Below are 26,330 nucleotides of genomic sequence, written 5' to 3'. Positions count from 1 at the left end.
GAAAGATTGTGCAGACCTCCTTCCTATATGTGCAGATGTTTAGAAAAGGAGAGTAAATTTGCTGCTACTCCAAAGGTCAACAGCATACATCTGAGGGAAAAAAAAAAAAAGAGGAAACAAAGCAAATTCTGAATGATTCTCCCTCTTGTATGCCCTCTCAGCAACACCTGAGCACTGTCTTATTGCAGTCTGTGTCCAGATCCTCCTGTAACAATGAGTTCCACCATTTCAGTGTGTGTAGTACAGAAAGTACTTTATTTTGCCTTAAATTTGTCAGATAAGTATAAGAATTGAGGATAGGGACCCAATTAAATTAAGAGAAATAATTTTAACCTATTCACGTGTTTTAGGCTTTTTTGACCTCTCTTCTCCACTGTGCTAGACAACTTTCTTTCAGTGGAAGAGTCCTGTTCTATTTGTTCAGTTACAAACATTATCTTCTGAGGAATATTTACTGACTGTGCTCACATATTACTTTTGAAGAATTAATTCCTCATTCCAGTATAGTTTAGTCCTATACATAAACATTACAAGATTAGAAGAACTAAAGAGGGCAAAGAAACTACAAAGTGCAATGCTGAGGCTCACTGTTACATATGCTACACTGGCCCTAGGGCAAAGGGCCACATGAGTAAATGCTAATTTAATCAGTATGATCTCATTAATAGGATAAGAAACACAACTTTCATGGTTGGAAGGTAGGAGAAGGGAGGAAACAACACTGCAAGGTATAAAGTACTAAAAATGTTTGAGTCTCTGTCACTATAAATGCACTGGGTTTTTTCCTACATGACAATATATAATTATTATTGTATACATGAATATAATGCCAACCTCATGAAGTTCAACTAAGTCAAGTGCAAGATCCTACACCTGGGTTGGGGCAATCCCAGGCACAGCTACAGGCTGGGTGGAGAAGAGATTCAGAGTAGCCCTGCGGAGAAGGACCTGGGTGTGTTGACTGATGAGAAACTTAACATAATCCAGCACTGTGTGCTCGCAGCCCAGAAAGCCAACCATACCCTGGGCTGCATCAAAAGGAGCATGACCAGCAGGTTGAAGGAGGTGATCCTGCCCCTCTACTCTGCTCTCGTGAGACCTCACCGGGAGTACTGTGTGCACTTCTGGTGTCCTCAACATAAAAAGGACATGGAACTGTTGGAACAAGTCCAGAGGAGGGCCATGAGGATGATCATGGGATCACCTCCCATATGAAGACAGGCTGAGAAAATTGGGGCTGTTCAGCCTGGAGAAGAGAAGGCTGCGTGGAGACCTCATAGCAGCCTTCCAGTATCTGAAGGGGGCCCACAGGGATTCTGGGGAGGGACTCTTTGTCGTACTAGAACAAGGGGTAATAGGTTCAAATGTGAACAGGGGAAGTTTAGGTTAGATAAAAGGAAGAAGTTCTTTACTGCAAGGCATTGGAATGGGTTGCACAAGGAAGTTGTGAATGCTCCACCCCTGACTGTTCAGGGTCAGGTTGGATGGAGGCTTGGGGTACGTGGTTTAGTGTGAGGTGTCCCTGCCCACAGCAGGGGGATTGAAACTAAATGATCTTAAGGTCCTTTCCAACCCAAACTATTCTATGGTTCTATAATTGGTTATACTACCACTACTTTGAAGAAGAAATTTTGATGGAGTGGAGAATGTGTGAAAGCAATACACACAGTTCCTTGCCAAGAGAATTATTTACCTAGTTTAGCATTCAGGTCACATAGACTGCATTATGACCTTACTTCTCTCTACAAGTACCTAATAGTTTGCAGGAGGTTGTAGCGAAGTGGGTGTCAGTCTCTTCTCCCAAGTAACAAGTGATAGGACAAGAGGTAAAAGCCTCAAGTTGCACCAGGGGAGGTTTAGGTTAGACATTCAGAAAAAATTCTTCACCAAAAGGGTTGTAAAGCATTGGAACAGGCTGCCCAGAGAAGTGGTTAATTCACCAGCTACGGAGGTACTTAAAAGACATGTAGATGTGGCACTGAGGGACATGGTTTAGCAGTGAACTTTGGTGAACTTGGCAGTACTACTAATGGTTGGACTCAATGATCTTAAGGGTCTTTTCCAACCTAAATGATTCCATGACATTCACAAAGCAAAATTCTAGCATTATCTTTTACAAATTTAAAAAGTATATTAAAAACATACCTTTTCAGCAAGGATGTTTAATTCCCCTTTTGACAGCAGAGTTATGAATGGTCCAACATCTAATGTCGTTTCCGCTGTCCAGTTGCTCGGGAAACTGAAGAAATATTTTGGAAAATTACATTAATGAATAATGTTTTCAATCAAAATTATACTAAAATTGCACAGGGTTTCTTTATACTGTATCATATATGTCTGAAACACAGACATTCTATGCCAATTGCTTATTAGCAACAGACTGCATTTTGTCATCTCTCTGATACAAAGAGCATTAGTGGCATTAGCAAAATTCTCAATATATCCAGATAAAGCCTTCAAATAGTGTGGTAACAGAGCTCTCTCTCTCCCTCAATAGTCACAGTATTCTCAGCATTTCTGAAGCAGAGGTCTGTGAAACACCTAGGAGAAGTGAACAGTTTTCCCCTCATTCTGAGAAGACTGAGTTCACTGAACAACTCAGGAAAGTAACTCAGTGTGGCACCAGTCTGCTCCCAATGCTGCCTTTTTAAAACTGAGGGAGAGAAACATGAAACACAGGTGATGGAACAGAGGATTTAAATCCATACCTTATTAGCTCTGTATTTTTACTGTCTGTTATTTCATTCATCTGAAATGTCAGGAGTTATGGAAGGCAGATCTAACACCTTGGAGAGCCACATCTAATGACACCTATGCCATTTCTGTATAAGAGCAATTGTATGATAGATACCATAGCTCTTAAAATAACATGCTAATTTTTTTTTGTAGGAATTTCAGGTCTTAAAATCAAGTTCAGGTTCCATTCTGAGTGGTGATGGGTGTTTCAAAACGTATGTACTTTAGCACCATGCAGGTTTGGCCTTTTTGTTTGATAGAAATCTGACAAAAGTTAACCAACCCAGTTGGTGGTTGACTTTAGAAACCATTTAGATAAATAATTTTCAGCCTAAAAGAGCCTGAAGAAGGTCATAGTAACAAATCTGTTGCTGGTACGAGTTCTCACAGAAAACTTTCTTTGATTTGTTGCTCAACTGTGAGGATGTTTGACTAGACAAGTAATAAACTAAACTAAACAATTTAGCACAGTAAGTTATGATTCAATAAAATGGATCTGTATCAAGATTAATGCAGGGGTGCGATCTGGTGGAAAATGTAGCTATTCCATTACTGGAAAAAATGCTGACTAGAAGGAAGCTGAATGAGCAACTAAAATTAGGTGAATCAAGTGACAGTCTTTAGGGCTGACGGGTGGTTAGAAACTATACATTCAGTCTTTCCAAATGCAACATACTTCTAAGAGACAAATGCAAGAGAGAAACAGTATATTCTTGCCAGACAGGGGATGGCTTTGTTTATTGTAGGACTGATACAGCAGTGTTCCAATCAGCCTCCAAATATGAGTCACTAATGATACCTAACATGCTGTCTGCTTTGTTGCTTCAGGTGGTTGAACTTCATATCCCTCTGCTTCTTTAGCTCTTTCCCACTGCCACAGGTGCTTGCAGTCATCTTAATTTCTCTTCTCACACCAGCATACTGAGTATCCCATCTCAATTTTCCCATTCTTTGCATTCCTGCACCATTCTTTGTCTGTAACACCATTTCTCTTGCCATATCAGAGACTCTCTTTGCCTGACCCTCCTCAAACGTTACACTTTCTCTCCTTTTCCTCTGGGAATTAAATCATGCCGGGTGTCCCTGGGGTTGTATTTTGTTCCACAGTTATGTTACACACAAGAACAGAAATGTCATTCTAGTGGACAGAGACCCCAAGTTCAGTCAGTGACAGAAGTTCTTTGTGTTGTTTTCATTGCAGTTCTATCTGGACAAAGAAAATGGTTGGTATTTGCATGGCTTAGCCATCAGCATAAGCAAGGTGGTATATTTAATACCTTACCCATATAACTCAAGTAGTTTGTATTTAATTTCAGTCTTCTGCTCATGGCTGAGCTGTTGGCAGAGCTTGAAGGGATGAAGGGCTGTTGCCATTGCCTTCAGGGACATTCTGCCATGTAGAAAGGCTGGAGGTAAGTGGCAGATTAAATTTCCAAGTAGGTCAACATCATATTCATCAGCAATGGAGCCGTTCTGAAACAAGAAGCATTTACCTTGTTGGTAGAGCTAATCTTAGCTCTGTATCACTCAACTCCATCACAACACATTTAAGCTCCATGACCCTTTAAGGAACAAAGGCCCAACAGTTTGCACTGGCAACTTAATCTACAATTTCTGGTGAGACTGCTTTATACTTTTTGCTTTTACCAATGCAACTGGTGATATTTAATAAGCACTTAGAGCTTTCAGTGTATTCTTCATCCCATATTGAAGCACACATAAAAAAATTAGACTAAATCTCCTGTCACAGTCTATCCAGGTGACTACCTGCAGACGTGGTGCAGTTCTGCCTGGCAGCAGAGCCCTCACATGGCCCCTTATGACAAAAGGGAGAGAAGTTCTTGCTGTCAGGTGGCTTAACTCTGAGGGTTTTCCATAGCAGCTGCGAAAGCTCTAGGGATTACATGGCTGGTTAGTACGTATAAGGATGTAAATATTCACAACTACATCAAAAAAATAGTTTCCCCTAAAAACTAATGACTGCTGAACTTCCTAGAGAGCAGAATTCACAGAATCCCCCTTGTACCACCTTCTCTCCCATGGAGCACAGCTTCCATGCACAGCTCTACAGGACTAGCACTGCTTGGAGCAAGAGGGAACAGCTCCAGATGCAAATGGATCAGCTCCAGGCTGTCCCAGCCTGTTCACTGTGGTCAGCAATGACATTTCATGAGAATACTTTGTAAGATCCATCGAGTCAAGGAAAATTGTTAAGGAAGCTACAAAAAGGTTTCTTTAGGCAGGGAACAACAAAATAAACTATACATGAGAAAAACATAATACAGATATATAATAAAACATAATACAGACTACATATGGGCAAGTCAAGAATTTATGTAGATGGTGACTGACACTACTGCATGAAATGCAGTGCAATAACATGTGCAAACAGAACTGCAGAAGGGAGTTTGGACCTCTGGAGGTCACCAAGTCCACGCCTCCTGCTCAAAGCAGGTCAGGTACAGTAGGTTGCTTGGGCCCCTGGCACTAAGAGTTTTTCTGAGCTCAGCAATAGTCTAAGCTGCTCTTGCTTGTGACAATGAAGAAATTAGCATGCCTTGCTATTACCTTTTGGGCTCTCAGATACCATCAGCTATGGTTTCACTGCACAAACACAGAGCAGGAAAGCCTGTGTCTCGGGTTGCTCTCTGTATACAGGAGATCATGAGCATGTGCATGCAGGCTGGAGAGTTGAAGTAGGCAGAATAACTTTGTGAAGCACCGCATAACAATAAACGGAAAGAAAACTAATCAATCACTCTCGCTTAGTTTGGAACTGTCAGTGGCTCAGTATAGATTACTTATTTTGCAACTCCCCTCCACTGCTTATCCCTCCTAGCCATACCTACCAAGCACTCCTGTACTTTTTGTAGGACAGCATTCTTTTTGTGAAGGCTGGGATTCAAAAGATTCATCTCAGTCTTCCCCAGACTTGCAACAAAAGGGACACACAAGGGGCCTGAAACATACTCCAGGTACTCAATCCTGCAGAAAGAATTCAAATTATCTCATAATATAAACCTGACCTTCATACACCCATAACCACACCCATAAAATCTGCGATGATGGAAAAATTACACTTGAAAAACTGGACTTGAAATATTATAAATGGGCCGGACCCAAAAAGTTGAAATTAATCCACACCTTACTTTAACTCAGATCTTCTTCCAGTTCATGAGCACATGTGCCTCACTTCAAAAAAAGGCTAAGGGTTGTAAATAGCTGCAAGTGGATGAAAGTGCTCTGAGGTGCTTTAACACCATATGAAACGAGACTGTTTGCAATTCTTAAACTTTTTTCCTTTCCTCTTTTTATTAGGAATAATTCTCTGATGAATGAAGATGTGGTGGGTGGACTAAGGACAGCAAGTAATTTTAGACTAGGCTTCCTTTTTATCAAAGTCCAAGAGGCCTGCCAAATTAACAAAATGATACTCTTTACCATCTAGAGTGGCCAGCAGCCTTTGTAAATAAAGCTATATCCCGGAGTTGCACAAGTCCAGCATTACCAGGGTTTGTAGGCAAGAGTACCAGTGACTTTTGATAGCCCTGAACAAGCCAACAACTGTTGGCCAAATAACTTGGAGCTGCAGCTTATAGAAAGCCTTGTATTAAAGTCTTTCTAGTATTATTTTACTATTTTTAAAGAGAATAATGCCTTCCCAAAGAGAATGCTTTTCTTTCCTCACTTTTTTTCAATTAAAATTATTCCAGGAAAAGAACAGTTCTCATTCCCTTTTATCCCTTTAAGCTTGTAGGAAGAAAGAAAGAAAGAAAAAGGGGAATTAACAAGTTGTACAATTCAGGAATTTGTATCAAGGTACAATTATCTTTTTTCTTAAGGAAAAAAGCTGTCACTGAATATTACTTGGCTATTTACATAAAGCAAAGTTTTGCTAACTTACAAAAATGCCTTTAAACACACTGAAATGATTTTAAACATATGAAGTAATATGCTTGGGAGAGCCCAATGGCTTTGTTGTAAGATATTCACTCTCAAAAAAATACCTGAACAAAGAAGCAAACCAAGTCTCCCAACCTAGGGGAAAAAAAAAAATAAAAAAAACCCACCCAAAACCCCAAACCAAAACCCAAAGAAAACAGAATCCAGCATAAGCCGTATTTATGTTATTTTTGTAATTCTAAACAAGTACGTTCAAGAAAGCCCAGCAAATGAGCCCCTTTCTTTTAGCAGAGATCAGCAACAGTATAAGCAGCAGCATTACAAGCTTTTTAATCTTCATTGCTGCCACACCACTGCACCATGGTTTAGTCTGGACACAAAGAGCTTCAGGGGATTCTGATTTCAAGGATGCAAAGGAATCCACAACTGTGACAAAAATGGGCTATACTAAAAGACACCAAGTATTGCCAACTTATACTTGAGACATTTCAGCTACAATCAGTGACCACTTTTTATAATCTACCATTTCTTTGAATCATCAGTTTTCTCAGGACTGAAGAGATTATTTTAAAAGCGCTCAGAAGGACTAGTCTGAATGTGGTGCTACAGATGAATTAACTTCAGATGTAGTAAGATGTAACTCACGGAAGCACCAGTAAGAGGAATGGAGGAGTAGATACATTGGAGACTTTCCAAAACTTCCATGCCAAACAATTAATCTAAAAGAAACAAAACAGTAATATCTTGAACATGTGGAAATACGGAAAAAGAAGGAAATTATGGTTTATTACAATTTATAATTTAGCATATATAAAACTGCATATTATCTTCAAAGAGCATTTTTCTTTGGCTTTTTTATAGTAGTTTAGAGTTTTCTTTTTGTAAACATCAGAGATGAAACATCCTGTATTTGGGTGCATGAGAGCATTTATATGTTTTCAAAATCTACATACATTTCCAAACAGATTACTCATGAATTAGCAAGTAGGACGACTGTAGGAATTTCTTACAAATTGTAAAAAATGAAGTCGTCAAAACAAAGTATAAGAACAGACAAATTCACACATAAAAGATTTAAATGAAATATGTTAACAGACAAGCTCACACATACAAGATTAAAAAAAAAAAAAGAAGTATTAACCGAATTCTAATTTACCTACAGCTTGGCTATTAGGTAGTATGCTTATGTACACAAAGTCTTCCTTTGATTTTACCTGATATGGAGAAAGTAGATGAAGATTCGTTTCAAAGAATTTAAAAGTGTTTAAAAAAATGTCTGTACCCATACTTTCAATGTGTTGACAAGTTACTCCTTTCACAAGCTGTCCTGTGCTGATAGGAAAAGCAAAGTTCAGTCTTTTGAATGTTTAAGCAGGATCTAGTCCTTACTTCCCACAGCCATGTCCTAAAACACAGTTTCTTGACTGCCTCTCTTTCCCATTTCATGTAACTGAAAGGCTACTGAAAGTAAAACCATAATCAAATTGAAAAAATATTGACTGAGCTTTATACCAAAACCTCTGCAATCCTGATTTTGGATTTGAAGACCCTTTTTAATGAGGAAGGTGAATTACCCTGTGGCATCAAGGAATGAATAAACATAAGATAGTACAAAATAACCACATACTGTTTACCTCAAAAATGCTCCCATAGCAAAACTAAACTTAACCACCATTTCAAGATAGACTGTCATCCATACCTTAGAAGATCAACAGGGTAGTTTTTCTTAGACAGTAATTCATACAGATATAAAGCCTGAAATAAAACCCATCATATTTAAAGTTAAGCTTAGGTACTCCAGTTATAAGATACAATAACTACTGCAAGGTTTTTGCATGCTTAACTTTCTTATGTAGTCTAAAGATATTTCTATGGTCCAGCTTGGCCAACCAAAACATTTGTCACCCAGTGCTGAATTTCTTCACAAGACAGGACATTGCTGACTGGCATTATAAGACGGTGTTAAACATGCCCATGGCACACAAGCACTGAATAATTTAGGTTTGAAGGGACCTCTGGAGATCATCTGGTTCAACCTTTCATCTTTCTGGACAGAGTCAAAGGGCTGACTACATGCAAATGTCTAGTATAGAGTACTGGAAAGAGAAAATGCATGTGGCAGAATCTTGAAGCCATTTAAACTCAGCATATTAATGCTTTCCTTTCCATAGCATTGTCTCATAATTGCTGCTTAGGTTTTAAATGACCTCTGGTTGTTTACATCAAGATATACATACATATATATATATATATATATATATATATATATATATATATGACAGTTCCCTCCTTTTCCCAATGTTCCTTGAACACATATGTGTTACAACACTTCTTCTATTCTTCTATCATACTAAATTGCATTGAAATGGGAACTGCATAATAATTTTTACCTGGCTTCTTCTTAGTTCTTTTTCTTTCATCATTGAAGAATTATATCCAGTCTGCTTCCATAAACCAGGAAGAGATATTTCTTTAAAGAAAGCTCCTGGTATATCTTTGACTGATGAAGAAAAATCTCCAGATGCAGCTATCTAAAAAGAATAACACATAATACATGGCATTTCAGAACTGATGCTTAGACTTACAGGATTTGTCCTTTCTATTCTGTGTAATATTTCTCTTAAGAGGATAAAAGTAAAACATGCTAGCATTAAAAACATCATGGAACTAAGCAAGAGAGAGCCTTCAAAATATACTTGGTATTCAGAAAAATACATTAGAAATATTAACCATTGAGCTAAAACACATATCTTAGTGACAACATTTTAAATCATGCCCTGCGTTTCTGGTTATTGTGCTCATGTGCACTGAGAACCTGCTGCACTGTCAAGTTTATAATCACCTTCCTGAGGATCCCTTGTTGCTGTGCAGGTGATAAGTCAGGTAAGTACTGGGATGTTGTGCCTCGAATAATGTGAGAAAGCTCTTTTGGGTTCATGCTGTAGAATGACTGGGTACTGATACCAGTTACCAATGCGCCCATTTGACTAACATTATAAAATGATAAAACCTGCAGAGATAACAGCACAAACAAACAAAGTTTTCTGGCTAGTGAACAGCAGATAGATATATTTTAAAGCAAAAGTTAATAAATCAAAACTATTATTGTTGAATACTTAAAACATTTCTTGCTTGAGGATGCACTTTTCTTAGATTTCTTCCAATTCAGATAAATCTGTCCAGGGAACAAATGCAACAATTTTCCCAGACAGTCCTTTTTTTGACTCTGCAGAAAGGACCCTGACTCCTTCCATTACAGCATATTTGAATATATAGCCTGGGATCTCTGCTCATGCAAATTCTGCTTAGGGTAGTGACAGAGACAAAACAATATATACAACTGCCAAATACAAATAGTCATTCTCTCTGTTACTAGAGAATTACCCTGGGAGGTACACTCTTGGAAGTTTTTATTTGATTTAAACAATTTTTTCACACCACTAACAGTATTAAATAGAAATCCTGTACTAAACTTTTCAAGATCTACAGTTATTGTGGAGAAAAAGCCATTTCACTTTTGAAAATAAAAGGTAGGAAAGCTGTTATCAGAGGTACCTTTTCATAAGAGAGATATTTACTGGATAAAATCATAACTTGGCTTTTTGTCCACCCAGATACTTGGTTTAATGTTGCAATAGCATTATGCACTGCTTCAGGTGACAAAGATTCCAGCTGACTTGAGGTTAGTCCAACTACAGCATCTGACAGAGATCCAAGGATATCATTCAATGTCTGGTTTTGCATGGCAATGTCCAGGAGTTGAGATTTGAGCTAAAGCAAACAAACAAAAAAGCAGACGGGGAATAAAAGATTTTCAAGAACCAATTTCCATTATCACCCAAACATTTAAATGGAGTTTCTGGAATAGGCATTGGCAACCATTTAGTGACCACGCTTCATAAAAAATAAAAACAGAACCACAGTTCTGAAAGGAATATGGAACAGGAGGAAACAGAATGAAAAAAAGAATGAGCAGTATTTAAAAAAAGGAAGGACTTTTATTCTTTGCAGTATATGCTCAAGAACTATTTCTACTTATCTTTGACATGCCAGTAATTTTTCACTCTTTTCCTTCTATGTTCAAGTAGAAAGTCCCTTCTCCTCTCTTTTCAAGATTAGATTAGGCAAGAAGAACAAGTACTGTACCCACCTTCTGAACCTCGGCCTGGAAACCTCTTAGCTGATTACACTTAATCATTTGATGAAGTAGAGCCCGGGCCACAGCTGCATCCATCTGTTCCATGTCATCATAAAAGCAAACCAATAAACCTAACCTATATAGAAGAAATACTTTAGCTAACTTCTGACATAAAAGGTGTCACTCTCAGGAAACTGAAATACTGTGTGGTACACCCTACTTGTGCTCAAAACTTGAGCCATTTCTGTTTGTCGTCAGTGCGTTAAACTGCAATCCTTAAAACTCCACATAGCCTGAAACTGGGAGACATATGCACTATTCTCTGTATTCAGCTGAGCTCTGCCTAAAATTACTTGTGCTGTCAAAAATTTAATTTTCCTAGTTCCGGAGTCCATGGCTGGATTTTTCCAGCTAATGCCTCCCCCTCCCCTTGGCAGAATTTGCAGTGTAATCTCCGCTTTGAAAGGGATAGAGGGCTATTTAGTAAGTCACTAGAAGTGGCTTACTGAGTTCTTACCTGGATTGGTGGGATGTTTTGAACTCTGAATCCTGCTTGGATTTCACATGCAACATAACTCATTCACGTGTCAGAGTAGCAGCTAGAGCATTAGATAGCCCCTAGCACTTCATGTTTAAACAAAGCCTGCTGTATGACACATCAAAAATATGACTGGCCAGTGTACGGAGACCTGTCCAATTCAACACTGGTTTGAGAATCTGCACTGAGGTTCACTGTCTCAGTTGTGCCAGCACAGCAGTTTGCAAGGCAGTGTTATGAACTAGAAGTGGAGTTCATTTTCCTTCACAGTATTAGTGCTGTATTATTTAAGTTAGCATTTCCATTATCCTCTGTAATGCACAACCACAGCCATACTTGGTAGAGAGAAGTAGTCATGCCATGAAGGGTAAGCGCCTACTGTAGGTGGCCTTCTGACTTAGGCCTGCTGCTTATTTACTGCCATTACCTGCAGCCCTGCAAAGAGAGGTCTGAAGTGTGTATCCCTTTCTCTGGACTTAAAACTTCATAGTGATGGCGATGAATTAGTTTGTAGGAAGCCTAAATCAACCCCTATGTCCCTGAAAAATCTTAGTCTTTGTTTTTAGAATTTACTCAGAACTAGAACCTACAAAGACAAGGCCAAAGCCCAGCTTTCCTGCTACAGTCTCCGTTTTTCAGCAGTTCAGTAATGCAGGTATGAGCAGACTCTAATGTCCAGATGTGAACTAAATCAACAGTGGGCAATGCTGCAGCACTATCACAAGCTAAGTAAAATTCTCTGGAAAGGCTTAGCTTTTAGTTCCTTTAGTCCCTCAACAACAACCTGCTCAGCGATATAATAAAACACTGCTTCAGCAGCCCATCAGAATTCATGGGACATCATCAAACTAACATATAAATTAAAAAAAAAATCTATAACAGCATTTTTATAAGAAATAATTACCTTCTGATGCACTATTGCATAGCCTCCAAGAACTCTTCGTCTCCTTTGGGACTAGCAGCAATGAATAATACTACTTCTTTAAAGTAAAAGTGCATTTAAATCATCAGTATGGTTAAAATGAGTAATATAAAATAAGTGTGTTGTAAAAATGGAATATATTAAGGATTATGGAGCACAACATTTCTCTCATCTGTGAGAATGTGGCACCTCTTGTGAGTGGTAGAATAATCTTTAAGATTTCTGACACTGGAACTTAGAGTGTGGGCATAATTCTTCTCTTGCTTACACCTCCAACAACCAGCAGTATTTCATGGAAGTGCATGAATTACATTGCAATAATGATAGGAGCTCTGAAGCCATAAAGCATATTCTCCATTAGTTTAAAACTCCAAGGTATTCCCCAAAGAGACTACAAATAACGTCACAGACAGTGGTGTCTTGGGACTAAATACATCCCCTGATAGGACAGTGTAAATGCAAATGTGGAGTACAGCACTTCCTCACAGATAGCTCACGCTCACTGCGTATTTATGAGTAAGAGCAGTTTATTTTGGGTTTTTGTTATTGTTAAAGTAAGTTCAGTGCTGATTTGACTGCCCTGAAAATCCAGTTTCCTGCTTAGACACATAACAGTTACATTCATTTAAACATGGCTCATCTCTACCCTTCAGGACAGGCTTTAGATCTGTTCACTTTGCAACCTTTCTGGTGACACCCATGTAATTTAAAATGCACCTGCAGTCCTGGCTGGCATGAACTAAGATTTCCTCCTTCAATCTTAACTGTAACATGATTTCCACAAAACACCTCCATCTTCTGTGATTCAAACAGCCAAGTCAACTCATGTCCCTCCATCCCAAATTATTTTACTGCTGTACTGTACAATGTGATGGAACTCTGATTGGGACCCCCAGATACTGCTGTAGTCCTCCTATGAATACTACAGACAACTCCTCACTGTGAAGCAGGAGACAAAGCATTAGCTAATTAGGCATACTGCCAAATTTTCATAAAGCAGCAATTCTTCACTGTTGCTAAACAGGGCTGGATTTCAGCCTAGATTTTTCTGCTGGAAGGAAAAAGCTATGCCACATCAACAGTTTCATCAGCTACTTATTGCTCCTCTCTCTCCTCCTTACTTATTCATTGTCTCCATACAGAGCCATAAAAGAAAAGGAAAAGCAATCTTGCCTGTAGATAGTTGAAGTGTTTCTCATATCAAATCCTGATGAGTTTATTCTTTCCAGGAAGCCTTGTGTAAGCTCTGGTGTGATATCATACACTGTGTCCAACTGCTTTGTTGCATTGTCATAGCTTATGAATAGTCTTATCTGACCAGTACAAACAAAATTATGAGTCAGGATTATGAAAAAATTACATCCAATAAAATGTTTGACACACTAAATTAATTGTCTTCATTCATGTAACACAGAAAAGAAGAAGCTACATTTGGATAATGCAGTATTTTTGAAGGCAAAGCTGAGTGAACAAGTCTCTGTCAAACTGTCAAATTACGTGAAGGTCTTCATCACTAGTCCCTCAGTATCTCTCAGTACAAGTCACAGAAGCCTGATCCAGACAAATAATTACATATTAATGATAGGCACTTTCAAATTCCAGAAATGGAAGAATATTTGCATGGCAATCAATTTGGATTCTCTTTATATTTAAATAACTAAATTATATTAACGTTTCTCATGTTTAAATTTACATCTGTGTTCATACTGTTTGTAGCTGACATCACTTGACAATGATATATCCAACCATGTTTTATTACTTACTTCATTGAGACTAATTTTCAGAATTTCTTCCAGTGGGAGATGGACCATGTATCTTCCCAAGATCCATAAGCTTTCTGCAGTGACCCAAGAAGTTGATTCATTGAACTCTGTTTCATACAAATAAATACTCACTACAATGTTAAGAAAGTAATTATTTTTCAAATATATTTTACTCAGTATATTATTATTGGTAAATAATTAAAAGAAATCTGCAAATCAGAAAACTCCTTAGCAGAGTCAGGTTCCCTCCATTAGCTAGATTTCAGCACCACATTTTTAGAAGCCCATACATTTTTGAATTTAAATGCAATACTGGTTCCAATGTCTCAAATTTTCTCCTATGAAAGCCATTAAGGGTTTATGTTGTCAAAGTACAAAACGGATAAAGTATGGGGCAGAAAAAATGAAACCACTAGTATTAAATATGGAGCAGCATTTTTAAAATTCAGTTTTCCTAACCAAATATATCAATTAAGAACACCATGAAGGCATGATACTTTAAAATACTTTATAGATCTTATGTATTACTACTGATGATCCCACTTATTTCATCAATAGGCAATAGCAATAATGGAGAAAATGAAAAATCGTTCATACACCTATATGGAAATAGGTTGGCAGAAAATACAGAATACCACATAACAGTTAAAAAAATGTCATTCATTCAGTAATATTCTCTCAAGGACTGAAAGTGAAACAAAGATCCAAATATCCCTGAGAAAAAAGTATATATGGACTAGGTGGGCACTCTGAGACACAAAGACAATGTTTTCTCCAAGGTGTCATAATCGGGATGGCTCAGCATGTGACACCTCTGAACACATTCCTTAGCAGTGCTGATACAACTCTGCTAAAATAAAAGTCGGTGCACTTTGAAGAGTTCTGGTATTAACAGGCTACAAAACCCAGCCTATAAATATCAGAAGCTGAAAGACCCCATTTAGAAAGTGATTTTTTTTTGAAAACACAGATCTAAGTTCCTTAGCTGAGATGAGATGAGGCTCCCGGCAGACCTGGCATGCCTCCAGTTTTAAGCGCCTTAATTACCTCCCATTACCAGGAACATTAAGATAGTTGAAAGAGATGATAGAAAAGTTAATCAAAAACTAGCACAATTTAAGCATGTTAACTGTGGCCTTTAGTAGAACAAACCTACAGTTACCAACCACAGTTAACAGTCATCCCTCAAAACTATTTTTTTTTAAATTTTTAAATAAGGTACAAAATTCAACAGTTACTGTCTCCTGGGTTTGCAAGGCTACCAGCATGCTTCACCTCTGAACACCCCTGTGGGTTTAATATATGAAATGTAGTAACTGAGCGACAAAGAAATTTCTTAAAAGGTTTGACTCTTAAGACACGTCATCTCCTGCCAGCCCAGTGATCCAGCTGCAGGGACTGCCTGGCACAGTGGGGAGATGCAGCATGATGGGGAAGCCCTCTGCATTCTGCACAACAGAGACAGGGTGTTGAGCCCTCTGCCTCCAAAACCAGCAAAAATGCCTGGAAGGTAGCCCTGTAAGCACCACAAATATGAGGCTTCTTTCAAGTTTCTTTTCTGCTGAACTACAGAGAAGAAGATGCTGCTTGTGCAGAGGGTTGATTCCCTTCCCACATGATCCCAGTGGTATCCATGTAAAAAGTTAAAGTGAATGAATCAGACTATTGCAGGCCTCCTCTGCTGTCCTGCGCCCTGTGCTGTGATGAGTGGTGTGCAGATACACTCGAGTGAGCTGCAGACTTGCCAACCTGGACACTGGTAGCAGTCCAACTGTGCCTGCTCAGGGCTGATGAGCTCTGCAGCTCATACTACCACAACCAGCTGGCAATCACACAGTTCCTTCAGGAGAGTATTCACTGTATCTGCACTGCTTTGCATTTGGAGCAGCAATAAAGGCGTAAGAAAGGCATGGTAATTCTCAGTCCCTCCTGAGCTGGGTGATCTTATCTGAAACAGCAAAAACCCCAGGAGCCAAATTTAGCTGCACTGAGGGAAGCAGGCATTTTGCTTTTGATTTCCAGGGAAAGAGGAAGAGCATACACATCTAAAAGTCTAAAATAGTCCCACAACAGCACTGCTGGGATGTTCAGTGAAAGCCCAAGTACTGGCTCTTACACATTAGTGCTGCTGCTGCATAACAGCCCCCTCATGGAGCCTGTCCTGCGCTGTTCCAGCTGTGGCACATTTGTTTAAGACACATTAACAAGGCAAAAAGATGTGGTAAAATGCATAAAATCAGAATTAATTAACTTTGTCATCATCTCATCCCTTTTCTGAATGAGTCAGTGCCGTGTGCAATAGAACTTTCACAACATCCTGCATTTGTTGTACTTTAAACAGTGCATTGGCTGATGTATTCTGAGACAGACCTAATTTTCTACTCTAAATCAGAGTTCAGAAGTGAACAACACAGCTGTGCAGAGTACCTGACAACTGTATCCTATTTAAGTGTTAGAAAAAGGACCTGAGTAGTAGACAGACTTTATGTATAGCTCTGTGCACAAGAGATGAAGAGCAAGTATCTTTAGAGAACTATTTGCTGTGAATACCGAATATATTGTTTACTGTATTCAGGACAGCTACTCTTATACAGACCTGTGTTAAATTTGAGAAACTATTCAACACAATGGATAGGTCTTTTGCTGACTGTTTTTCTCTTATGATAAGAAAGTAGAAAACACTTTGTACATAACATACCACTCATGTTATAGGACTTTTGTAGAATCTGCTTCATCCAGCCATAGAGAGCTTTCTGCGTATTTGCTGAGGTTTTGTCATAGAGGTCCTTGAATACCGCTGATCTAAGTGATACAAGGGCATGTTAGTTCACTAATGAGTTAACTATCTAGGTGGGTTTTTTTTTTAATCACAAACATGGGCAAATGCTTTTAGAAACAGCCACACATAAGCAGAAAGCAGTATCTGGACAATAGACTGAGACCATAGAGTAACCTCTGTTTAAAAGTATATATAGTCAGCAAATACTAGTTTTAATTGTGTCTGGAAAATAAATGGCTTACAAGTTTCTGAAAGCATCCTCCGGCAGAATGGTTGGGAGGCTCCCAATGACATCAGGTTGGAGATAGTTCACCACTGACACACGCAAAACCTGGCTTAGGATATCCACACAGTCCAGAGCACTCAGAGCCAGAAAGCATTTATCCAGTGTTATAAGGAACAAGGTCCTGTTTACTCCTGGGCTTTGAAATATTCTCTCTCTAGTTTTGTCCCAATCAAGAATAATATTTCCCATTTCCTGCAAGCAACAAAGGGTTAATAGAACAACTCTATGATTAATTTAGTATATTGTTAATTTTGAGGCCTAACAGAAAGCATTCTATAAAAAATATGGTCCTGTTCTCATGAAAAATAGCTGCAAATTACTGTTTAGTGCATTCCTTCAGATAACTTGTTTCCGGCATTGCCCAGACAGCAGCTTGAATCTTTTGACAAAATCAAAATGAAAAACGTAAAAATAATCCAAATGGCTCAAGTTATAGTGTGTGCTCTCATGAAAGAATTATATACATTAAAGAAAGTTATAGTGTGTGCTCTCATGAAAGAATTATATATATTAAAGAAAGTTATAGTGTGTGCTCTCATGAAAGAATTATTGGAAAATGAAATAATACCAGAATTGAATGAGAATTATCTCATTATTACTTTTGTTTGAATAATTACTATGTTTATTAATATGTTCAATAATAATACTAATTTGATTATGTTGAATACTGGATTATACAGTGTTTGGTCTGGGCAGTCACCTCTTGCCTGGCGAAACACACTACAGTTCTCCCAGATTAATCTCTGCCCTCAGCGATACCCACACTGGAGGCCCTCCTCCTAGCAGAGAAGATGCCAAGTGCTCTCACACACCAGGCTGTGATCCCACCCCTGCAGTGAGATTCCTTCTGCAGGGTTAATCCTCCCTGGGTGGCACTCACTGATTTTGAGCAAGACTTTCAAGATGGGTCACACAGGGACACATCACAGAGGCAATGAATGACGTTATACTGCCTCTCCTCCAAATTGTCTAACAATTTGCTTGCATGCTCCCACAACTAATTAGTAAGTAATTTCGTCTTCTTTAGTCATTATTGCTCTCTTTCTAGCCACTGAAGAGAAGCAGGTACTCCCTGAGAACAACTGGTCCTACCTACTTTAGATACTGTATAGGAAGGTAAATCATTCCCTGGAGATGTGTTTCTCTCCACTGATTGCAGAGAAAATCCATATATCCAACTTGGACTTGGCATCAAACTTCTAAACAACAAGAATTAAGTAAGTCCAGCCTTAGGAGAGAGGCCTCTGGAATCTAATCCAAGCTGACTCAGTAACTGCAATACCCCAAGTCTGGCCTTGTCCCATTTATCTGAACCACTGACAGCAGCTTTTCTTTTCCACAAGTGCAGAGTAACTTACAAGATGGTCCTTTCTGCTGTTGAAGAGATACTTCATTGCAGTTTGGAACTGCTGCTGATCAAGCTGTTGAAATTCAGACAGTAGCTGCCTAGGCTGGTATAAGAGGTTCTTCAGGTAACTTTCTATGGACATCTAGAGTATAGAAAAATATGCATAATATACATAAAACTCATACTATTGTACTAGGGGCATCTTTTACTCCCTGAAAATCTCTGCTTAAGGAGGGTTAAGTGTTTACCTCCTGTATTGGCTGTTTTGTCAACAACTAGAACAAATCTAAACACAAGCAGTAAACAAAATAATCTAAATGTAATTCTGAAAGACAGTAGTTTTTAAATCCTGTTCTTAGACTGAGCCAAGTGGCACAAGCAAGTCCTCTGAAGTGAATCATTTAACACAGATGCCTCAGGTTCTCACTTCATAAACCAAGAGTAATAATACTTTCCTGTTTCACACAGCAGGGCTGTGAAAATGAAACTTTTAAGGAGCTAAAAAAAAAAAAAATATCAGGTACTGTGTGAATACAACTATTACTTAAAAAAAGGAAGGAAATGTGCAATTAGACGGGAGGAAAAGTCTGTACCAGGCTGTAAGGCAAAAATTCTCTCACATCAAATTGCATTAAGAGGTAACAATCTCATTCCTATTTTGAATATCTAAGGGGAATTCTAACACTGGAACAGAAAACACTGGAAGGCTCATTAGCATCAGACTGGAGTAAAATCCCTTCTAATTCCTGACAGAATTATTTCAGAATTAATTTGGAATTTGAGTTGAAACTGTTCTTTGTTGGTTTTGCTTAGCTTGCATTGCCACCAACAAATATTAACACAGATAGGTCCCTGCGGCATGCTTAGAGCCTTAAACTGTTAATAAATGTAATCAAATGGGAAGAAGCAATAGTAGTCTCATGTAGCTTTGGCTGAGCTGTGACAGTGAAATAGAACTTGGGAAATGGTTCAAGTGCTGTGGAGCTACATGGCAGTGGGCTTCTGGGAATGCCTGAGGCTCAGAGGGCACACATTTGACACCTTTTTCAGGGCATGTGTGTGCGCATGTAGAGAGGATGGAGGGGTTCAGGCTTTGATTAGCAGGCTACAGCTCCACTTAAACCAGCTCATAGCTAATCATAATGACCAGGGATGAAGAACAATGACTCTTTCCTACACCATTTTCACACTGACAATTTACAGAAACAGAGATCAGAGGAGCTTTAAAAGGTGAATGTATTTTGTAGGATGCTCTGGAGCCTCTCATTCCATCCAAAGCAGCACAAACTACCTCCACAGTCAAATCTGTGGAGAAACCTGCCATTTTGGGGAGAAGAGCATGTATATACACTCATTTACAATTTAGAAAAAATAGCTGAATCTGAAAACTCCTAACATCTGCTTTCTATCAGAGGAAAAGCAAAAAATCTTACTATTATTTCTGCCTTGCATACCCCTGCAATCTTAGCGGAAAAAGACAACCAAAGCCCCTATTCCTATTTCATACTTATCTGCTACACTGTAGATCTGTTAGTTACCGCTATTACTGATAGTGTAATTTTGGCTACAGAGATAGGTTGCTTTTTTAAATAACATTTTTAAATGGCACAAACCTGTAGACTGCTAAGAGTGAACATAACTTCCTGCGCATGAAAATATGCCATGACTTTTGTAAGTGTATCTGCTGTCCAGACATTAGAACTGTAACAGAAAACAGGACCAAAAATACCAGCAAAGTAACATAGCATGTAAAATAGCAGATTACAAGACAAAACAAAAAAACCCCACTACTACTAATACAATAATGACACGAGTACTTAGCTTTCTGGTCTAACTAGACTAATAGCCAACTGATTTAATGCAAAGAAAACACACAGTTCAGGGAGGAAGGGAATGAAGTTATTTTATCTAATGCCACAACCACCCACAATGATCTCTACTTTCCAATGTGTTGCCATTAGTATCATCTCCAGACATGAGACAACTTGTGCTGTGGCTACTCCGAAGCCATAGGTGTGCTTCCTGTCACCCATTATACCTCTTCTGATCTACTTCCAGAAAGAAAGTACAGTGACTAATGTCTGCTTCTTTTTCCTCAGCGGAGTCATTAATTTCAGTGTGTCTTCTTTACACAGCCATTGATTTTCTCAAAGAATGTAGGAGTAGAAATTGCTTTTGAGGCTTATAGTGCTCTTTCAAATTTAGACAAAATTAGAAAATAATTCAAAAGTCACCAGGAGCTGGAAGTGGGATAGATGGGGGATGGAGTGGGACTGAAAGAGGGAGATGGACAGAAAGCTGGAACTGCACCCGATTTCCTTAAGAAGCCATTCTGAAACATATGAACAAAGTTAATTGTCAGAACATTTGAAAACTGTAGCTGATGTTTATTCTCAGTCTCATTCTGTGTATGTTTCCTGCTTCATCGTGAAAACCATCTTTTTCCCTTGTTAAGAGGAAATATTCCTCACAGGAGATCTAAACCAAAGTAATCATACATGGCAATTTTATTCTATCCATAATGTTTCAGTTTCAATGTAAATGAAACAGATTGTATCTGAAGTGCAAGATAATACCAAAAGATCAAGATGGTGAGAATAATACATTACCTTTGAAAATGAAATATATCAAGGAGTGCTGCACATGAAAAATGGAACATAAAAAGTTATGGTGAGATATTGAGTTTTAATTCCTTTTAGAAGTATAAGTGGGAACAATTTTGTATATTACCATTCAGATATTTCCCAGTTATTACTTCCTCCTAAGAAAAAAAATCATAAATATATGTAATAAATTATTATTTATAGATTATAATACAAAATGTTAGTAGAGAGATCAAATAAAAATACTAACCACAGCTTTGTGTAATAATGGAGGCAAATCTGTAAAAGATTATCCTGTTACTGCAGTGATCAAAACTATATATACACATCTAATTTATTTATAAGTATTGAATGCAGTTTTGATTAAAGGTATTTACATAAAAACAGTGGAAAAAAAAAGGGCTAAATAATAAGCAATCTTGGTTAAATTCTTTGCTGACAGAGCTCCATGAAGTCAACAGAGCAGAGAATACAGTCTTAGCTACTAAATAGTACTGCATCTATTTTACTACACATAGCTTTTTCCATCCACACAAAATACATCCCTCACACAGGAGATCTGGTCTTACCTTCAGTGTTTCGACTGCGTATGATCTCAGCATGATTCACTGACATCAATAAGAAACATATCTTCAAAAGTCTGGACATTTCTTCTAGTGCTTATTAAAATCAGAAGATATTTAAATTGAAAAGGAAAACATAAAGAACAGTCAAAAGGCAATACTCACACAAAACTTTCATAGCTATAAATCAGAGACAGACTAAGCTATGGAGTATAGATAGAGATCAGAATGATCTAAAAGTGCTTGCTCCCAAGTTTTTATTATAGGTCTTTTCCCAAGATAGAGATACATTTTATGCAAATACAAGTCTGTCAAGTGTGCATGTGCAGACAGATTTATTTCTCTTTTACCAAGCAGCTCTTTTAATTTCCTTCCTAGAAGCACTGCTTACTTACTAACCCACTTTACACTTCAGTATTACTTAAATGCAATTTTGTTAAAGCGAACAAATCCTTTTAAATTCAGATAAAATAGAAAAGAAATTGGGGGAGCGAAAAAGGAAATAGTAAACAAGCTCCAAACAAACCCTAAGCTTTCTCTAGCTTAAGTTGCCTGCACAATTACTGCAGACCAGGTCAGGGACCCTCCATTTGCAGGTCTCTGAACTCAAATGGCTGGAGGGTCCAGCCCTCTCGCTCACCACACGGCATTGCAGGGTGCTCCAGGCACGGAAGGTGAAGGATTGCTCCTCTTCCCTACTGCTGCCACTCTATAAAGAGGGCAATATCCTTATGCCCTTCGGAAACAGCAGGAAAGTGACACATGGGAAGGCTGGAGTTCAAGACCATGCCACTTTACTTAGATGGATGAAAGCTCTACTCTCAAACATACAATCAACTTTTCACCATCAGCTAGGACATAGTTTCTATGGAAATACATATTTTAGTAGCTCTTGCTATCGCTGCTATGAAGATCATTGAAAGATAAATTAGCTGGAAGAGCAGTAATGGGATACCTGGAGCAGTTCATCAAGGTGTGTCTCATTCTCATCAGAAAAGACTGATAGTATCACAGTTGTCCTACATGAAATGAATTTGTCTCTTTCAGTCTAGTTCCTGAAGGACAAGAATGCAGACTGCAGTAATGCAATGGGATGGAAAGGAAGCACAGACTGAACAGATCTTGATGCAGGTATTTCTGCAGCCACATGCCCTCCGCAGTGCCGAGGACCACAGGCTACTTTAATCCACACTGCACTAAGTTTACTGCAGAGAGGATCTTCTGCCTCTGCACCCTCAGCCTGGCCCTCTGACCAGCCATGAGACTGGTGACTGTGAGGTATTAGATGACGCCCTGCTCTGCAGATTGCAGCTTCTTACACTGGGATTAGTCCCCAGTTTTAACAAATTACATGGAGATCCCTGTTGGCCAACTGCATTCTGACACTGGGATGACTTTGTTACAGTTTCTCTCCCTTTCCTTTAAGAGTATGTCTGAAGAGACCTAATTTCTGCATTTCCTTTTGCTGTTGAATTTGGATCCATTCTTTTTTAATTAAAAGTTCTCTGCCACAGCTTGTGTTACAGATCTGAACATCTGATAAATATGAACACCTTTTACAGATTGTTTAATCTCATGTTTCAGCAAGGTACTTTTTTGTGAAGATGCTTTTTAACAGCCTCTAGCAATACTTCAGTCTAGCACAAATACTTAACTTCAGTCTTTAAACAGAAGTGACTCAAACTGACAGATGGGGAAAAATTTAAACATTAAGACTTCAAGAAGCTATCGCCTCTGTCCTGTTCTTGCACACACTGAAACCCTTTTCAGCCATTCTTTTGGGAGCACCACAGTACGTCTCTCATTCAGAAGTATCTGGTTTCCCGGACAATGAACTTTCTTGTGTTTGTTTCTGACTTTGCCCTATTAATTTTGCAGTAAGGTTTGATTACTTCACATAGTTTAAATTATGCTATAAATGTCAATCCTGATTTGTTTATTCTAATTCATTCACTTTGATCGGGGAGTATAATTTATTTAAAGCATGCTAAACTAACATATAAGGAGATTAAATGCTAAGAAAGTGCTTTTTTATCCTGACTAACTTCAGTGAACAATTGGCAGGTGCAGAAGAAGTCTGTTGTGGAATAGCCCTGCTTGGTAACACAATCTGCGGGATGAAACAGTTCCTCTGGCAGTGAAACAAGTCTGTCTGCTGAAGTCCACAGCAGCTCTTAGACAACCCCAAATCATGCTCTGGGGATCTCTTGCAGATTACATCCAGTATTTCCCCAGAGATCATTCCTTGCACCATGGCAGCACATGCTATGATCAGATCTCCGAGATGTCACCCTTGCAGAACTCTCCAGTTATGAGGAGCTCCCAGACCGCCTTCTCCTCTTGCTCCCTGAACAGTCGCTCTGCCATGTAAAGAAATTCTAGACATTTTATCACTCACTCCAATGTAGCTGCTGCCTTATCTGAGGCTTGATAACCAGAAAGCTAACCTCATAACCAGAAATCTTGCTGATAAGCCCTTGCACAGCCAGTGCCCATCCTCCCCCTTGCAGCCAAGCTACCAGCACCTCTGGAAAAAAGCACTATATGCAGTGAGGGAACCCTCAAGGGGTTCAGGCTGGAAAGTGCTAGAGGGAAATAAAAGCCAGGCAGAAGAGAAAAGTGAGCTGGTGGGTTCCTGAGGAGAGCCAGGACCCCACAGCACTTCACCTACCTGTGCTGTGTGCACCTCCTTCCCTGCACTGGCAGTGCAATGAGCTGGGCGGCTCCAGCTAGACCCGGAGAGCAGGGGGCAGGGACTGGGCCAGCACCGCCTCACAGCCTCAGGTATCTGCACGGCAGCACCCAACCTTCAGCCAGACTGGAGGGGGAAATCTCTGCTGGGGTGCTCAGAGGCAGGCAGAAGAGGAGGCTTCCCCTCCTGAGACAGAGGGCTCAACAAGTTGGGGGTGCGGAGGGGAGGGGAACACAGGGCGAGGCTGGTGCTTCCCAGCACCCTGTTCCTCCCATCTTCTACCCCAGGCATGGGTAGGTGGCCCTGGGCTCCTCAGAGTGGAATACAAGCTGACTGTACCTGGGATCACCCAGTGAAAGGGGGCTGCAGTTTCTGCGAGATGAAGCTGTTCCAAGTTTGTGTTGAAAGTTTCCGACCAAATCATGCCTTTGCACAGCATCTTTTTCCTGTGATGCAACACACCCAGTGCCACCTTGACAGAACAGATAGTTTCGTTAATCTCCAGGGTAAAATACGGCACATTGGTGAGACCACTGAAGTGCAAATCGTACCATCACCCACAGCAGGACATGGACAGTAGAGGGACAAGGCGGGTTCCCCAAGCCTGGGAGTAATGAATTTGGACATTGAACTTGGATGATATGTTGAAGTATTTCAGGCAATTTAACTTACTACTGGACACAAGAGTTTCTTTGCATGGGCTATACGACATTAATTGCACACAAATGCACTTTCAAGGCCTAGAAAGAAAAAGAAGCCCCTTCCTTGAGGCACGCTGCACCCTTTCCTTTGCAAGGAACTCTGATTTTATAAGTATAGGTGTAGGTACAATTCCTTAAGGCTACTCTGTACATTCAGCAGAACTAAGTGGGTTTCCAACCCTGCTGAATTTAAGCTTACTTTGTTCATAGTTTTTCCCCGTTATTGCTCATGTTTTAATAAACATTTTAATTGTCCATCTCAAGTGTAAGAATACTTGTTTAAATACAGGGAACAAAAATTCACAATTAAATCATCATTTAAAAAATACCAAACATACAACAAAACCGATTATTACTTACATTGCACCTTCTCACCCAAAACCTCTCAAAGCTATTACGAACCAAAGTCCTAAGTGGCAGGACTAAAAGATATCAGATGTGAAACACAGTCCCTCGTGTGATTTTCAACCTCTGGGATTAAAACACTGAAGTACCTTTGAAGAAGCCTGTCTTAATGTGTATTTGCCACATGAAGTTTAATTCATTACACATTCAGAAACATTTTCCCACTACTGATGAGTATAAATGAAGATAACAAAAGACAAAATTAACAGATTCACTCCAGAGCATACATAACTCACTTTTCCAACAGACAAGTCTGATTGTGCCAAAATTCAACAGCACATTATAATACTGAGAATAATACTGAGCCTGAATTACTGTTGAAAAAACCCCACCAGCCAACTCCCTCACTCCATACTACTACTGCTACATACTTACTACTCCACAAGGGTGACTGAGAACAAAAGGCTATTAAATTAGCAAGAGAAATCGCTAGCCATAAGGGAAAGGAAGTCCAAGGTAAACCTAAAAAGATATGCTGAACAATCCTACTTGGCATAAGATCACCAATCATTATACTCCCCCCCCCCAAACGACAAACCAAACGTAACGCACAATGTTTTTAGGCTCCAAAAGCAAAAGGTCAATCAGTTCTTACTTTACTTACCAGCTGATACACAAGCTGAGGTTTCTCTGCTCTCACGATCTACATCCTGAGCAACACAAGATGTACACCTGCCAGTTCTGTACTACTTATGATGCTGCTTGCTCTTTTAGAGGAAGGTTATATCCCAGCTGCCACAAATCAGCTATTTCAAATAGACTTTTAAAAACACTTTCAAAATAAATGGTGTTTACTTATTGCCCCTGAAAATAATGTCCCAAGCTAGCAAAACCTTCACCATCAGGTCCCTATAATCTCATCCTCAGAGGCACTTTGACCTGTAACATTTGCTAGAAACTGCCTGCAAGTTTTTTAAGCTGAAAACTTCTGGTACAAGTTGCTTAGAAAGTTT

The 26,330-nt window shown here is 39.1% G+C and overlaps 1 protein-coding gene and 1 long non-coding RNA gene across 2 annotated transcripts in view; one reads left to right on the top strand and one right to left on the bottom strand.

Annotated features, from left to right (window-relative positions):
* OTOA (otoancorin) overlaps positions 1–24,607 on the bottom strand; it is a 37,625-nt gene extending 13,018 nt beyond the window's left edge. Inside the window, 20 exon segments of the mRNA XM_061473313.1 lie at positions 2,146–2,239; positions 4,019–4,209; positions 5,586–5,721; positions 7,285–7,358; positions 7,854–7,971; positions 8,339–8,394; positions 9,030–9,170; positions 9,482–9,649; positions 10,195–10,410; positions 10,790–10,913; positions 13,411–13,550; positions 14,001–14,107; positions 16,699–16,802; positions 17,022–17,257; positions 18,424–18,555; positions 20,027–20,114; positions 21,023–21,050; positions 21,144–21,174; positions 21,267–21,295; positions 21,586–24,607. Of these exon segments, the coding sequence (XP_061329297.1) occupies positions 2,146–2,239; positions 4,019–4,209; positions 5,586–5,721; positions 7,285–7,358; positions 7,854–7,971; positions 8,339–8,394; positions 9,030–9,170; positions 9,482–9,649; positions 10,195–10,410; positions 10,790–10,913; positions 13,411–13,550; positions 14,001–14,107; positions 16,699–16,802; positions 17,022–17,257; positions 18,424–18,555; positions 20,027–20,114; positions 21,023–21,050; positions 21,144–21,174; positions 21,267–21,295; positions 21,586–21,664 (2,292 nt within the window). The 5' untranslated portion in view covers positions 21,665–24,607.
* On the top strand, positions 3,935–6,483 carry LOC133279525 (uncharacterized). The gene is made up of 3 exons (XR_009746915.1): positions 3,935–3,959; positions 4,053–4,148; positions 6,055–6,483. It is a non-coding gene; the product is annotated as an uncharacterized LOC133279525 (long non-coding RNA).
* Positions 24,608–26,330: the final 1,723 nt, after the last annotated feature.

This window comes from Pezoporus flaviventris, unplaced genomic scaffold, assembly GCF_033815535.1.
Source record: "Pezoporus flaviventris isolate CSIRO_AGI_PZ_B2104156 unplaced genomic scaffold, CSIRO_AGI_Pfla_v1 ptg000078l, whole genome shotgun sequence".
Classification (NCBI taxonomy): domain Eukaryota; kingdom Metazoa; phylum Chordata; class Aves; order Psittaciformes; family Psittacidae; genus Pezoporus; species Pezoporus flaviventris.
Note: the sequence above shows the minus strand (reverse complement) of the source record. Positions and strands in the feature narration are given on the sequence as shown.